Below are 15,843 nucleotides of genomic sequence, written 5' to 3'. Positions count from 1 at the left end.
GGTGACACTTCAAGTGTTAAAATGACCAACAGTCACTCCACTGCCAAGTATTTCTATGGTATCCTCATCCCTTGCAGATTGTAAGTCTCTGCCTAGCTCCAAGCCTAGCCTGTTAAGCCTGCCAGATTTTAACCATTTACTATTGCTGACTGGATGCAGTTGGTCAAGTCCTAAGCTGCTCCATTGCTTCTCCTTTATAGAGGAGAACATCTACCTAGAAGCTGTGCCAATTGTTGCCATAAGTTTTGATAATTTACTTTAATCCATCATTCCAGCAAAGATGTTGCATTAAAACACCACTACATGTAGACAAGTTACATTGGACAGGACCTTATGTCCCACCCCTGTCAACTGAAGTATTTTGGAGCAACTTTAAGAACTTAAGTACAGACACGAATCAACATTTGCCACTGGAAGCAGTGATGATCCTTTTGCTTAGAAGACCAGCAGGTGTTGCTGTTTTATTCAGAATAAATAAAAAAGGCAAGAAAAAGTCCAGAGAATTAAAAAACTAGATTGCAGTTAATGGAGCAATGTATTTCGAAAGGGAGCAAGTGTGGAGATCAGTTTCCTACAGCACACATGAGCTACTACAAATTGAAAGCATTACTGCAGTGCAATCCAAGTCTGAACTCATGTAATTGATGACTTGTGCAGGAGGCAATTGACAGTTGCAAGCAGGACAGATGAAGGCAGTTCTAAATACCATTTTATTTCATTCTGCAAAAAACAAGTTACTTATGTTGGACATAAATTGGGAGACTACCTCAATTAAGGGAATGACATCATACATGATCAAGATAGGATAGATCAGGAATAGATTTAGTTGCTCTCCCCCAGGGTGAGCCTGTCAAACAGGTACTCTCCCAGGCCATTCTCAGGGGCTCCCAGTCTCTTCAGGTTGGTGATGTGATCTCCCAGCTTCTTGATCATCTTCACTTGCTCATCCAAGTAGTGCCTCTCCAGGAAGTCACACAGCTGGAAGGAGGTGGGTGATATGGAGTATTTGGATCAGACAGACATGGAATGGGTTTCTATGGATTGTTGGAACAGCTGGCTATTTACAAGAACAGGTTAAAAACATGGAGTGCAGGGTAGACTCCAATATCACCTTCAACACCACTGAAAATTCAGCCATCAGGAACTCACATGAGGGTCCATGTGGCCAGAGGAGAGTTTGTGCAGATCCAGCAGACTCTGGTTCACATCCTTCTCCATCTGCAGAGCTCTCTGCATTGCCTCCAGACCATTGCCCCACTCATCCTGCTCTGGCTTCTGAAAACAGAATAAGGCAATTCCAACCACTTTGTTGCCCATTGGCCCTATTGCAGATAAAAACAAATCACAGCAAGAAATGGGGACAACCATTGTACAGGATTGACAGAACTGAGGGACCGAGAAGTCGGCTCCCTCTTCATCTGCCTCCCTTGAGACATGTGGTGCCATTGCCAGTATTTGTTTACCCATCCCCAATTGCCCTTACCAAAGTTGACTGACCCTTGCTTGGTCACATTCCTGACAGTCTGGAGTCACATGTATTGGAATCTCTACAGTGACGAAGCAGGCCATTTGGCCCATTGAGTCCACACTGATTCTCTGAAGAGCATTCCTCCCAGGCCCACTCCTGTCACATGGACAATCCACTAGCCTGCACATCCCCTGATGCTATGGGCAACTTAGCATGGCCAATCCACCTAATCTGCACATCTTTGGACTGGGGGAGGAAACCTTAGCACCCGGAAGAATCCCACACTGTCACAGGGAGACTGTGCAAACTTTGGACAGTTGCCAAAGGGTCTCTGGTGCTGTGAGGCAGCAGTGCTAACCACTGAGCCACCATGCCACACACTGCAGATCAGGCAAGGATGGCAGCTTTATCCTGCCCAAAAAGGCATTAGAGAACCTGATTTCATTTTAATGAAAATGACAGTAGTATTACTATGGTGCCCAGTTTGATTTCCTGATATTTAAAATTTAACCATCTGCCACAGTAAGATTTGAACCCACATTCCCAGAAACGTTACCCTCAGATTCTGGATTACAGAGACTGACCACTATGCCTTGCCCAATATCTTAGGCTCAGGAAGTTTCACAGGACTGACGTACTGAACATTTCTGAATGTATTCAAACATCTTCAAAGAAAAAAAGGATAGGATTATTTCTTTGAGTTTTCCAGCATTTAACGGTCACAAATTGGATAATCTGTCTCTCCCTCAGCAATATTGGGAATTAAATATTCACAAGAGGAGCCAGAAATTAAGTGATGGCCATAATTACTTTGCATAAAACAACCTTACATTTCTATCCTACACTTACTATCTAATCAGGTTTTCTGGATCAATAAGCTTGCTTTTAATCTGCATTTATTTGTACCCTTGAGAATTAGATCACCTCACCTGCTATGTTGACTTATTCAGAGTTCATTATGATTTAGTTTAATTAGGATCGCTCAAGGTAGTGGCAACATTTCATCACTGCATCCTTTTCTCCCCGATTCATGTCTGAATGAAGGCTGCTTCCAATTCTCAACATTGTTTGAATATTACCAATTCTCATTGGAGGAGTTGCCTCAGTAAATTTTCACATGCTCAATCCAACCTGGACATCCTGCAGGAGGACTCTGCCTCCACGTTTATTCTGGAATTCCATCAGTTTCTCAGCGTGTTCCCGTTCCTCATGGGACTACTCCTTGAAGAACTCAAAGTGACGCAGGGCAACATCATCCCGGTCAAAGAAAGGACGGCAGGTTGAGGAAAGATCAGGTCAGACAGTGCCCAGGTTAATATAATGTTACGCCTATTTTTAAAAAAAAAGTTATGATCATTAAACTCCTCAAGAGCAAAAGTTGAAGGAATAAAGCAGAAAGTGCTGGAGAAATCCCGATCCAGTAACAAGCTCAGTGACCTTTTAAAGTTAGAAGTCCACTCAAGATATTAAAGAGCAATTCACGCCACTGATGCTGTTGGACCTGTGGAGTTTCTCCAGCACATCCTGTGTCTCAGATCTCCATCATCCACAGTCGTTTATTTTTATTTGGCAAACTAAAGCTTAATTGTGGCATTTCCAACCCAATTTGCTTCATACTGGTGGGGAAGAGCTATCACCTTGGCAAGGGAACATTAGTGTAATAAGGGGGCTTGAGGTGCCATGGTAGTGCTCCAACCTCTCGACCAGGAACCCCAGATTTAAACCTCACCTGCTTTGGAGGTGGGTCATAACATCAACTAGTTCATTTTTTTTTAATGTTAGTGGAAAATAGGTAGGCTAACTAATGCTGCTTAGATCCAAGTTAGAGATTAGCTTTCAATCTGAAATTAAAAATCAATTTAAAACAGACAACCCCAATGAAAAGCAGTGACTAATTGAAGAGCAGATTCTCCCAGTTAGCAGTTTAATTCTAATCACTCCACAGGTCTAGACCTAAATACTTCAGTTAGTGGAAAGGAAAGTAACTACAAAGCAACATTTTTGATAACCACAGAAATGTAATCATTTCAATCCAAGTCCAAATTCACCTTTACATAAAACCCTTGCTTATTAAAAGCAATTATTAATAGTAGGTCAGTGTTCCCTGACCAGGTTAACTCAAACTTATGTACTTATTTTAAATAAAATTGCTCCATGATGTCAGTCAGAGCAGGTGGGATTTGAACCCACACAGATATTCAGCCCAAGGTAAGGGGTACTGTCACCATGCCACAAGATGTATAGTACAGAAACACTGTTCAGTCCAAGTCAGCAATGCTGACCAAACATCTAAACCTAATCAAGACCCATTTGCCAATATTTGGCCCCTATCCCTCCAAACCCTTCCTATTCATATACCCATCCAAATGCCTTTGAAATGTTGTAATTGTACCAGCCTCCACCACCTCCTCTGGCAGCTCATTCAATACACACACCACCCTGTGGTGAAGTTGGCCCTTATAAATTTTTCCTCTCTCACCTTAAACCTATGACCTCTAGTTTTGGACTCTCCTACAATGGGAGAGAAAATCTTGGCCATTCACCCTACAATGACATTCGTTATTTTACAAACGTCTAATGTCACCCCACACACCTCCAACATTCCAAGAAAAAATAACCTTCCTATTAAGCCTCTCCCTATAGCTCAAACCCTCCAACCCTGGCAACATTCTAATGTTTTCTGAACCCTTTCAGGAGTTTAACAGCATCCTTCATACAGGAGAGAGATTAGAATTAAACAGTATTCCAAAAAGTGGCCTAACTAATATCCTGTACAACCACAACATGACATTCCAACTCCTTGAAGCATTTTTAGAATCACCTTTAACCTCAGCATATACATGTTAGGGTAGAGTTACAACATTATTCAAACCACATCATTGCAACCCAATTAGTATTAGTAAAAACAGAGGCTTAGTTTTCAAATAAGACACCAAATATATGAAAGCTGACCATGAAGAGCTAAACATAGGAGGAAGAGAGCTCCAGGTTGATCTGCTTGTTAACAGCATCCTCACAGTCCTTGTGGTAGTTCTGACACACTTGGGAGGCCATCTTCACTATTCCTACTCACTATCACCCAGACAACTCAAACTAAGCCTCTCTCCCACAAGCTCTTGTATTTATTCTCCTGGGACACCCTGCACCCAACAGGGAGCAGCAGCACCAATGATGATTGATGATCCCTAGTAGCCAATCAGGAACCTCCTCTGAATCTAGGCACCAATGAACAAAGGAGAGCAAGTTTTGAGGAAGGGGCTGATACCCAGAGCCAGAGACTTGGAATAGCGAGAGGTTTGGATGGGTATTAGATGTGGACACAATTAATCAAGCAAAATGAAGAAATCTTCAATCAGATAAGCCTCAGCTCTGAGTCCCCCTTAAAAGTCAGTCTTCCTGTGGTGCAGTGGTAATATCCTTCCCTTTAAACCAGGTGCCATTTGTTCAAACTACATCTGCTCTGTAGGTGTATCATAACATCCCGCAGCAAGTGGATTAGGAAAATATTTACCCACTAAAAGTGTGGGAAACGATGAATTCCAAATTATAATAGAAGATAGATAAAACCTTTTGAAATTGATATTTTGTTCTTTGTATTCATAACTGACTCCAGTCCTTCTAGTGCATACTGATTGGGGAAATTTAAAGAAGGTCAGGAAACTTCAGGTGCTCAGACTCTGGATGTGGATATAGTTGTGGATTGAGAGAAGGGGGAAGCGAACACTAAAATTATGAAGATAAAAGAACAGAATTAGGTCATTCGGTCCATTGAGTCTGGTCATGGCAGATGTTTCTCAACCTCACTCTCCTGCCTTCTCTCCATGACCCTTGAACCCCTGATCAATCATGAACCTCTGTTTTCAATACAGAAAAGTGTAGCCTCCACAGCCCTCCGTGGCAACAGGTCCCACTGATTCACCAGCCTCTGGGTTAAAATTCCTCATTTCTGTTCTAAAGGGTCAGTCCTTTACTGAGGCTGTACCCTCTAGTCCTAGCCTCTCCTACTGATGGAAACACTCTCCATATCCACTCTGTCTAGACAGTATTTCAACTAGATCACCCCTCATCATTCTAAACTCTATTGAATACAGACCCAGAGTCTTCAAATTCTCCTCACATGACAAGTTCTTCATCCCCAGGATCATTGTAAGTGTCTCCAGACCTCCAACACCAACACATCTTTCCTTAGATAGAGGGCCCAAAACTGCTCTCAATATTCCAAATAGAGTCTGACCAAAGCCTTATACAACCTCAGCAGTACATCTCTGCTCTTGTATTCTAGCCCCTTTTGAACAGGATTGCTAACATTACATATGCCTTCCTGACTGCCAACTGAACCAGGTTAACCTTCAGAGAATTCTGAACTAGGACTTGAAAGTCCCTTTGTGCTTCAGACCCCTGCAGCCTTTCCCATTTAGAAAATAGCCTACACCATTCTTCATACCAAAACTCAGAAGAATGAGTATGGGAATATTTATCATTAATATTTGTATCATGTACCTTCTGTTCCTATTCCAAGGTATTTAAACTTGTTCATTCTGGAATCCTGCAAATGCTTCCAATCAAGCAAGGTTTTATTCCAAAACAGAGGGCAAGTAAGAATAGGCCATTCAGTCTCTTGAGCCTACCCTAGTCACATGCAGAAATAGTTTATTTTCCCCAGGTTAGCAGGATGTACCAAGTGGTGTCTTAAAGTTGACATCCTGAGATTGACCTCTGATTTATGAATGACTGGAAAGACTTAGTTACCAAATTTGCACATACCTTCTTGGTTGTGGGGGAAGAAGGAAGCAGGGGAAAGAAGGGAAGTTATTACAGAGAATGATGTTTCAAAAAAAGATAGTCATACGGCATGCAAAACAGACCCAACAGCCCAACCCAATTAAACTAGTCCCATTTGCCAGCACTGGGCCCATATCTGTCTAAACCTTTTCTATTCATGTACTTGCCCAGACTTTAAACTATTAACTTTGCCTGCATCTACCACTTCCTCTGACCATTCATTCCACATATGAACCACCTGTGTGAAAAATTCCCTCTTTAGGTCCCTGTTAAAATCTTTTCCCTCTTGCCTTAAACCCATGCCATCTAGATTTGAGCTCCCTTATGTAGAAAAAAGACCTTTACTATTCCCCTCATGAATATATCAACCTCCAAAAAGTTCATCGCTCAATCTCCTATGCTGAGGGGGAAAGTGCCCCAGCCTAGGAAGGCAAGAATGCAGATTAAAGTGGAAAATCAAATCCTGGCTGATCCAATCACTGAGTAAACTTAAGGACTGGTGACCTGCCCCAGTACAAGTTTTGATAGGAACAAAAAGGATTTTTGTTCAGAGCTTTAGTAGGTGTGATGATTGTTGGCCAACAGCTGAGACTTTTACAGTGAATAGTGGTTACTCTTGGAGATCTCTTCTGAAGGAGCACTAGACCAGAGAGTCAACTCTGCTGCTTCCACTTTGCATAGATGCTGCTGGGATTCCACCCCCCCCCCCCCCAACCATAAAGTACAGCACCTGCTGAAACAGATTAAGCAAGCATAGCTGTAATGAGGCTTAGGTCATTAGCACAGCCATATTTAGCAACTGGTCATGGTTAGGAGATAGTCTTCCCCATACTTCAGTCATTGGTGACAAGTCAAATTACACAAAACCCAGTTTTAATATTGATAATCACTTCATAAAAGTAAACAAACTTCAGTTGGAAATAAATATTTATTTCCATAACTGGTGAGAGAACTGACAAGTCATTTGCACAGACTGCCTATTTCATGCATAAATTAGACAAATCTCACTCAGCTCAGGGTGAGCCTGTCAAACAGGTATTCTCCCAGGCCATTCTCAGGGGCTCCCAGTCTCTTCAGGTTGGTGATGTGATCTCCCAGCTTCTTGATCATCTTCACTTGCTCATCCAAGTAGTGCCTCTCCAGGACGTCACACAGCTGGAAAGCAAGGAGAGAAGCTGATTAATGTCAAAATCAACTTGACTTTTCTCCAAGACTGGTATTCCCCTCAGTATGGAGAGTGGACAGTTAAGTGATGTGACAGATTGCTGAAGAGCCTTTAGAAAGTGCTCAGATCTGGGCTACACCAGAAGCATGGCCCACTCCCATACTGCACTCCCCACCATTTACATAGAAATCAGAGGCTAAAGGACCAAGTGTCTTATCCATTCAAGATAAATCCCAGTCATAAATACATCAGGAACTCACATGAGGGTCTATGTGGCCAGAGGAGAGTTTGTGCAGATCCAGCAGACTCTGGTTCACATCCTTCTCCATCTGCAGAGCTCTCTGCATTGCCTCCAGACCATTGCCCCACTCATCCTGCTCTGGCTTCTGGAGGGGAAGTGGGGAAGGAAGTATACCCATCAGTAAGTTAGTTAACAAGGATGTGCTATGTTAGACATTGACTTTTAATCCTATCAACAATCAAATCAATTAAAGTAGTGGCAGCAATGACTCAGTGGTTAGCACTGCTGAGTCAGTGCCAGGGATCCAGATTAGATTCCAGCCTCAGATGACTGTTTGCACTCTGGGTTTCCTCCCACAATCCAAAGCTGTGCAGGTTAAAGTGGATTGGCCATGCTAAATTGCCTAGTGTTAGGTGCATTAGAGGGAAATGGATCTCAATGGGTTACTCTTTGGAGAGTTGGTGGGGAACTATTGGACCGAAGGGCAGTTTCCACACTGTAGGGGAATCTAATCTAAACAACACTCCATTTGTTGGTTCAAGATAACTGGGTAGTGGTGAGCTTTCCACTAGATCTGACGTATCATCTGCATTAAGGCAGGCAATTCAAACAATGTAACAACACATCCCAGCACCTGAGCCAGAAGATGCATCTACTGCAAACTAGACTGCATTGATTTGGATGAAAGAGCCAGTGCATTAAACTAAACAAGCCATACATGCCACCTTCAGTTCTTTGCCCTGCAATGGAGGGGGTAGACAAAATGACAGCCAACAGGTTTACCAATGGTAATTGATTAGGCCAACTGCTTTTGTTTATCTAGTTAAAGACTGTTCTTAATTTTATTGTACTTAGTCAAGAGAGAGTCAGTGGTAATATCCCTGCTTCAGAACCAGTTAAGAGTTCAAGTGCCACCTATGAGGTGGGCAACACCAAGATTACTTGAAAAATTGAGCCAAAGATTCCATCTACGTAGCAATTATTATTCTCGTCTTGGATGAGAAGTCCATTAAGCCAAAATGGACTTCTAGATGATAATTCTCAATCATTTAATCAATCCAACCTGGACATCCTGCAGGAGGACTCGGCCTCCACGTTTATTCTGGAATTCCATCAGTTTCTCAGCGTGTTCCCTTTCCTCATGGGACTGCTCCTTGAAGAACTCAGCAAAGTGATGCAGGGCAACATCATCCCGGTCAAAGAAAGAGGACTGCAAACAGGAAAGTGAAGTCAGGTGTCACCTTCTCAACCACTGGTATTATCTTCACATTAAGTTACCCACTATCAAACACTTGGCTTCCAATTAAGAGGCTCACATTTTGGAAAGTAATTGGCTTTTTGGTCCTTTGTAAGGTCAGCAATTCTGATGAAGTATTTAATCAAGATACAGATTAAACTGGAGGAATGGTTGAAAGTTCATTTTGCTTGCCTACAAGCATTCAAGGTTATTACCTGGACAGCAAGTCTAGTTCTGAGGGGGGGTCTGGGACTTTTACTCCCTCTGGTGTGCAGGAGAGAGGGGTGACCTTAGAAGTTTTGAAATTTCAGAGGTGAATAGTTGAGGTTTTCCCTCCTTCTCCCCTCCCCAAGGAGGGAGAGAGTGTAGAAGTGGGGTGCAGTTCAAAACCAGAGGGCATAGGTTGGGAAGTGTGGATTGGGAAGATTTAAGAGAGTGACCCGAGGGGCAACTTCCTCCATGGAAAAGGAGGAAGATTAATGGAATGAACTGAAAAAAGTAGAGGCTGGTGCAATTACAACATTTGGATAAGTGAAAGGAAAGGAATAGATTTGGGAGGGGGGCAGCAGGGAGAAGATAAGCCAAATAGAACAGTTCAGTTTGAGAAGAGTTGACAGGAAAAAATTGGGGCTGAAAGGTCAGTTTGAGCTGCGTGATCCCGACAGACAAGGCCTCAAAGCTAAGAGCAAACCTGTGTGTTAACACCAAGGTGTTAACTCTGTCAGAGGGGCAGGACTGATCTTTCAATTAGAAGTGAAAAAGAGATCTGAACCAAAACAAAATTACAATGAAAATTAGATTCTTCAAGTGGGTCAGGTTTGTGTAATTTACTGCTTAGAGACCAGTTCCTGGGATTTGTATGAATTCACCATAAGTCAAAACCAGCAGAAGCTTAATTCACAGCAATATCCTAAAGCCAATTCATTGAACAAGAGAAATTTGGATTTAGTGTTTCCTAATTATAGGTTGACAAAATTGGGACTGTTCTCCTGGAACCAGGTTTTCAAAACCATTGATAGGGAGAAACTGCTCCACTCAAGTGGACATAGATTCCTTTTGCAAATTACAATAAGGGTTAATTGCAGAAAACCCTTATGTTAGTTTGTGCAACCCTCTGCAAATGTTGGGGCACATTCAGGAGGGAATCAGATTATTATTTGAATTTAAAAAGTTAGGGGAAAAAGCAGGAGATTGGAGCTATGTAATGCTTCTTTTAGGACAGAATGTAATGGGTTGATTACCCTCTGTACTGTAAGAGGGTTAATTTTTAATGACTTTGCAGTTTTCTGTTTATAGGCTTGGAGACATTTAGTGTCTCCAAAGTTCTTTTCAGAAATATAATTGGAGTGAAGGACTGATACCACAGCACAGATCTTTCCACCCTTTTCCCCCCCCCCCCCAAAAAAAAAGTTTTCAATCCCTTCCTAATCACAGGGCACATTATTCCAATAGTCTTACATTGGAAGAAGTCAGAATCTCTGGTATGGTCAGAATCTCTGGTATGGTCAGAATCTCTGGTATGGTCAGAATCTCTGGTATGGTCAGAATCTCTGGTATGGTCAGAATCTCTGGTATGGTCAGAATCTCTGGTATGGTCAGAATCTCTGGTATGGTCAGAATCTCTGGTATGGTCAGAATCTCTGGATCCATTGCATTATGAAAGCTTCATGATAGGGCTCAGTGAGCTTACAAAATGGAGGCAAGGGTCAAGTTTCAGACTTGTCAGCGGTGTCCATGACAGCACACCAGAGTTGGAAAATTGAAGGGGAAAGGTTTTACACCTTTCATGGAAGCAGAGAGTGGAAAAGGAAATCAGAACAGAATTCAAAATTGGCAGCTCACTATACATACTAAATATCCTGACTTTTCATTAAAGAAAGTTGACTGAAGACTCATTAGTCTAATGAAGTCTATATTGACTAGATCAGAAAATCCTCCCTATAATACCTCAGCAGGAGATTAAGTAGAAAACTAGGAGAAAGGGAGGACTACAGATACTGGAGATCAGAGCTGAAAATGTGTTGCTGGAAAAGCACAGCAGGTCAGGCAGCATCTAAGGAACAGGAGGAAGGATTGATATTTCAGGCATGAAACCTTCAAAAGGGCTCATGTCCAAAACAATTAAGTAGAAAACCCAAATCAATTATGTTTCTACCAACCAATTTGGATTGTTAGCCAAGTGTCAGTTAACTCTTCTCAGGAGGAGAGTGAAGATTCTCCTAAATAGCTAACCTAGAATGATCACATCACACAAGGCATTCCATCAAGTTTCAGCAGGTTTATTGTTGTGGCTATAAAGAGAAAGCAGTTACATATCAACAAGCTTGCCACTAAACAACCATTTGATTCAACACTTTTACTGGAAAAAAGTCAAGTTACTAGATTTACACACTTAAAGGCAAATAGGACATTAGAAGCCTCAAACCAATATTCAGACTGAAACAGTTACACAGGAAGGATCCAACAGCTGTCAAACATGTTCACCATTTGGTCTCATGAGGGCCAGAAAAATGTATCAACAACCAAGCCATTGGCAAAATACTACCTGCTCAGAATGAAAGGAAGGTGTAATCTTCCTTTTAAATTCAAGCCCAAAACACATGAATCTTACCATGGAGAGGTAAACATAGGAGGAATAGAGCTCCAGGTTGATCTGATTGTTAACAGCAGCCTCACAGTCCTTGTGGTAGTTCTGACACACTTGGGAGGCCATCTTCACTAATCCCACTCACTATCACCAAGACAACTCTAGAACTGAGCCCCTCATCCAACAGTTCTTGTATTTATCCTCCTGGGACAGCTTGTACTCAACCAGGAAATGATTCACCAATGATGATTGGCTGTCAGGCATTGTCAATCAGGAATCCACATAAATCCAGGAACCGATGAAGGGCATAGGTTGCAGTGAGATACACAGAGCCAATCAGAGCTGTGAAATGGAGGCAGATTTGGATCATTCAGTGATTGTCACTGAGTAACAGGAGGAGGATGTTTGGCTCTGTCAGCCTGTGCTGCCATTTAATGATATCATGGCTGGTCTGTTGCTTCCTGCCACTGTCCACATTGGTCCTGCATTCCCTTCACACCATTAACCAACAAGCATCTAACTATCTCAGATCTGAACAGATTATTTGCTTCCAATGTTTCTGGGAAAGAGAGTCCAGATTTCTGATTCCTTTTTATGAGGAGATGATTCCTAGCAACTGCTCTGAATGGTCACATGATCATTATAGCATTCTACTCCTTGGTCACGGTGCAATAATTTCTCTCCATCTGTCTCCTCAAACCCATTCGTTATTTTCCAAACCTTGAGTATCGTCACCTGTTAATCTTCGATACTCAAGCCCACTGTTTGCAAAGTGTCCTCACAATTTAAGCCTTTCAGCCCTGGTATCATTCCGGTGAATCTACACTGTAGGGGGATGATGGTATTGTCACTGAGCCAGTCACTGAGCGGCTCAGATTAACACCATGAGGACATGAGTTCAAATCCCACCATGGCAGCTGGGAAGAATTCAACTAATTAATTTGGAATACAAAGCAAGTCCCAGTGATGGTGATCGTGGTGGGGAGGCAGTGGCCCAGTGGTATTATGCTGGACTATTATACCAGAGAGCCAGGAAATGTTCTGGGGATCCAGGTTGGAATTTGAATTCAATAAAAATCTGCAAATAAGAGTTTAGTGATGACCATGAAACCATTGTCAGGAAAAACCCACCTGACTCACTGGAAGGAAACTGTGATTCTGACCTGGTCTGGTCTTACATGTGACTCCAGACCCACAGCAACATGATCAACTCTTAGTTGCCCTCTGGACAGTTCAGGATGGGCAATAAATGCTGACTTAGCCAGTGACACCCTTATCCGATGAATGAACTTTAAAAAATTATCTTTGATTTTTGCAAATATCCATCTCGTTCAGTGATAACCTTTAGGGAAAGAAATCTGCTCTGGCCTCTCTGTGACTACAGACCCACAGCAATGTTGTTCATTCTTGACTTGCCTCTGAGATGGTCAGAAACCATTTAGTTTCAGGGCAGTGAGGGCTAGAGAGCAGGGATTGTCTTCCCAGTGACAGCCTCTTCCATGAGATAAACTGGAAAAACATGCTCCAAGGTTGATGTACCAGAACTGATTACAGTTCCGCAGATGAGATTTATCACATACTTTCCACAATTGTAGCACACCTTTATGGGTGGCACTGTGGTTAGCACTGCTTCCTCACAGTGCCAGGGACCTGGATTTGATTCCACCCTTGGGCGACTGACTGTGGGAGTTTTCACATTCTCTGTATATCTGCGCAGGTCCCCTTCAGGTGCTCTGGTTTCCTCCCACAGTCCAAAGATGTGCACGTTAGGTGGAGTGTCCAAGGATATGCAGGCTAGGTGGGTTAGCCATGGGAAAAGTGGGGTTACAAGGATGGGATGGGTCTGGGTGGGGTACTGGGATGCTCTTCTGAGGATTGGTGTGGATGTGATGGGCTGAATGGCCTGCTTCTATAATGTAGGGATTCAATGATTTACATTCCAGCTCCACTGCTGTGCAATAAAGACTAAAATGTAATTAGCATTTTAATATCATCTCTTTCACTCTCCGCAAGTTTTTAATAATTTCTGCATGTAGGTCCCCAACACTCTCTGTGTCTGGTTCCCTCCTAACTCTTCACCATTTCAAAACCATTCCGATTTCTCCATCTTGGTCTAAAGTACTCTTCCTCAGATTAGATTCTATTGAGCAATATGTCCACTCGCTGCTTCTGTGTGGCAGAGGCAGGTTCAACAGAAGTGTTCAAGAGGGCACTTGGCAATTAAACAGGAACAACAGGCCAGGTGACAGGGAACGGGCAGGAGGTAAACACAAAGGTAAAATGCTTAGAGAGCTGGTGCAAATGTGATGGGCTGAATGGCCTTCTTCTGCATCATGACAATTCTGTCAGTGATATTTATTGGGTCACCTCATTGGGAAACATGGATATGTATCTCTATTTCTTCATCGACGTCATTTAGAAATACGATGAAAGGCTGAGATTCCTGGGGGAAAGAGATAACTAGCCCCCTCCTGCCCATCGGAGTATATAACCTACTCCCAGTCTCCCACATCTGAACCAATTCCCAATAATCTTCTCTCCAGTCTTACCCATTTCAGATCATTCCTGCTTTAGATTAGATTACTTACAGTGTGAAAACAGGCCCTTCGGCCCAACAAGTCCACACCGACCCACCAAAGTGCAACCCACCCAGACCCATTCCCCTACATTTTAACCCTTCACCTAACACTATGGGCAATTTAGCATGGCCAATTCACCTAACCTACACATTTTTGGACTGTGGGAGGAAACCTGAGCACCCAGAGGAAACCCACGCCAACACGGGGAGAATGTGCAAACTCCATACAGTCTGTCGCCTGAGGCAGGAATTGAACCCAGGTCTCTGGCGCTGTGAGGCAACAGTGCTAACCATTGTGCCACCGTGCCACCCATTTACTGACTCAAGTCCTTCTGAAATCATCACATTGGGTGAGGCTTATTGCAGCCCAACTTTAACCCTTTCAGAACCAGTAGCTTGCCAACATCAAGCAGAGTTAGACTCCAGTCAACACAAGAAACTCTTCAGGATTCCCGAACCAGCCCCAATAACAGCATTCATACACTGATCCCTAACTGAAAGGGACTGACTGTCTTTCAGAAAGATTGCAGCAATTGTGCAACGAACAGTACATTGTAAGGAAAGATGTTACATGTGGAAGGAGTGTGTGTTTTTGCTCATTACAAGCATTTCCTCCTCAAAAGTAAGATGTCTAGCCTGAGGTGAATAGAATTGCTTTTTATCCAACATCAGCCTTTCTCCAACTGAAGCACAATAAAAGTGCTTAGATAAATACAACACCAATCCCCACCGCCCAGCCCATAAAACAGGAATGTTTTGTGACAGTCTTGAGATTGTCCCTATGTTGCCCCTTCCATCCTGGAAGAGTCTAAAGTCGATCCTCCACAGAATGAAGAGAAATTTATGAATGCAGAAACTTAGTGAGTTTTCCCAAATTTGATACTTTTTGAGATTTCACCTGGTAATGCTGCAGGAACAGACGAGGCCATAGGAGCGAGCCCCACTAGTCTGTGAAGTTGTGGGAAATCTAGTTGCAATTTCACTTTTCCTTTCCCATCAGGCCCCTTGGAGGTTTAAAGAGGTGACATGTGAATGAATTAACTGACAGCAGCCACTTTATCAAGAACATGGCTTGAGACAAGCAGCCCCTTAGGAAAGCTGTCATAATGGGAAGCCCTCTTACTCACTGTCCTAGCTGTGGGGTTCACCGAATAAAACACTAAAAACCACATTCCTAGCCATCTAGGCTATTGGAAGGCCAGTTCAGGAACTGGTATCCTTTCAGTCAAAGCTTTGACTGAAACAGCTAGACCTTCCATGGGTAGCCATTGCATTCAGCAAAGAGGAGATAAATTTCAATGAGAGGAATTTACTATTTAAAAAAAAGCCAGTACACAGATTTAGAGCATTGAGCTGATGTTGAGGTCCTGAACAACTGCTATGATGTGTCATCAATCATCTGTTTTTGACAGCGACACCAAAAAGTGCATTGACCTCAAGCACTATAATTAGGTCTATAGACAAACTGTATTATTTGGGCAGCAGAAAGTCCATGTTTTACCTCTGCCACCACCGGGGCCTGCAGGTGACCTATTTTTAAAACAAAGGTAGGGATGGTTCTGCCTGAGCCACCCACAAGGGACAACATCCCAATTCACTCAGGGGAATGTACTGCTCACTTACTTACCCTAAATATCTTTGGGAGATTAAGCCCTGTTGACAGCCCTATCCATCTGGTCCAAAAGAATGTGGCTACCCCAAAGTTAGCTCCCCATATCCAAATTGTTGATACAAACAACCAATAACCAATCCTTACAGAGATATGGACAGGGGAGTGGTTGGGTC

The 15,843-nt window shown here is 42.8% G+C and overlaps 1 protein-coding gene and 1 pseudogene across 1 annotated transcript; both read right to left on the bottom strand.

Moving 5' to 3' along the window:
* Positions 1 to 822: 822 nt before the first annotated feature.
* LOC132831192 (ferritin, middle subunit-like) lies at positions 823 to 4,522 on the bottom strand (annotated as a pseudogene).
* Positions 4,523 to 7,258: 2,736 nt separating this feature from the next.
* LOC132831436 (ferritin, heavy subunit-like) lies at positions 7,259 to 11,606 on the bottom strand. Its single transcript, XM_060849586.1, has 4 exons — positions 11,505 to 11,606; positions 8,720 to 8,866; positions 7,676 to 7,801; positions 7,259 to 7,405 (listed from the first exon to the last, which is right to left on the bottom strand). The coding sequence occupies exons 1-4, from the start codon at positions 11,604 to 11,606 to the stop codon at positions 7,259 to 7,261; spliced, it is 522 nt and encodes a 173-aa protein (XP_060705569.1).
* Positions 11,607 to 15,843: the final 4,237 nt, after the last annotated feature.

Source organism: Hemiscyllium ocellatum, chromosome 33 (genome assembly GCF_020745735.1).
Source record: "Hemiscyllium ocellatum isolate sHemOce1 chromosome 33, sHemOce1.pat.X.cur, whole genome shotgun sequence".
NCBI classification, from domain to species: Eukaryota; Metazoa; Chordata; class Chondrichthyes; order Orectolobiformes; family Hemiscylliidae; genus Hemiscyllium; species Hemiscyllium ocellatum.
This window is presented reverse-complemented; position numbering and strand designations above follow the sequence as displayed.

Coding starts and splice junctions, on each gene's coding strand:
- LOC132831436 (XM_060849586.1), bottom strand. CDS start 11,606: ATGGCCTCCCAAGTGTGTCAGAACTACCACAAGGACTGTGAGGCTGCT. Junction 8,867..11,504: donor CCTATGTTTACCTCTCCATG/GTAAGATTCATG, acceptor TCCTGTTTGCAG/TCCTCTTTCTTTGACCGGGA. Junction 7,802..8,719: donor TCCTCCTGCAGGATGTCCAG/GTTGGATTGATT, acceptor CTTCCCCTCCAG/AAGCCAGAGCAGGATGAGTG.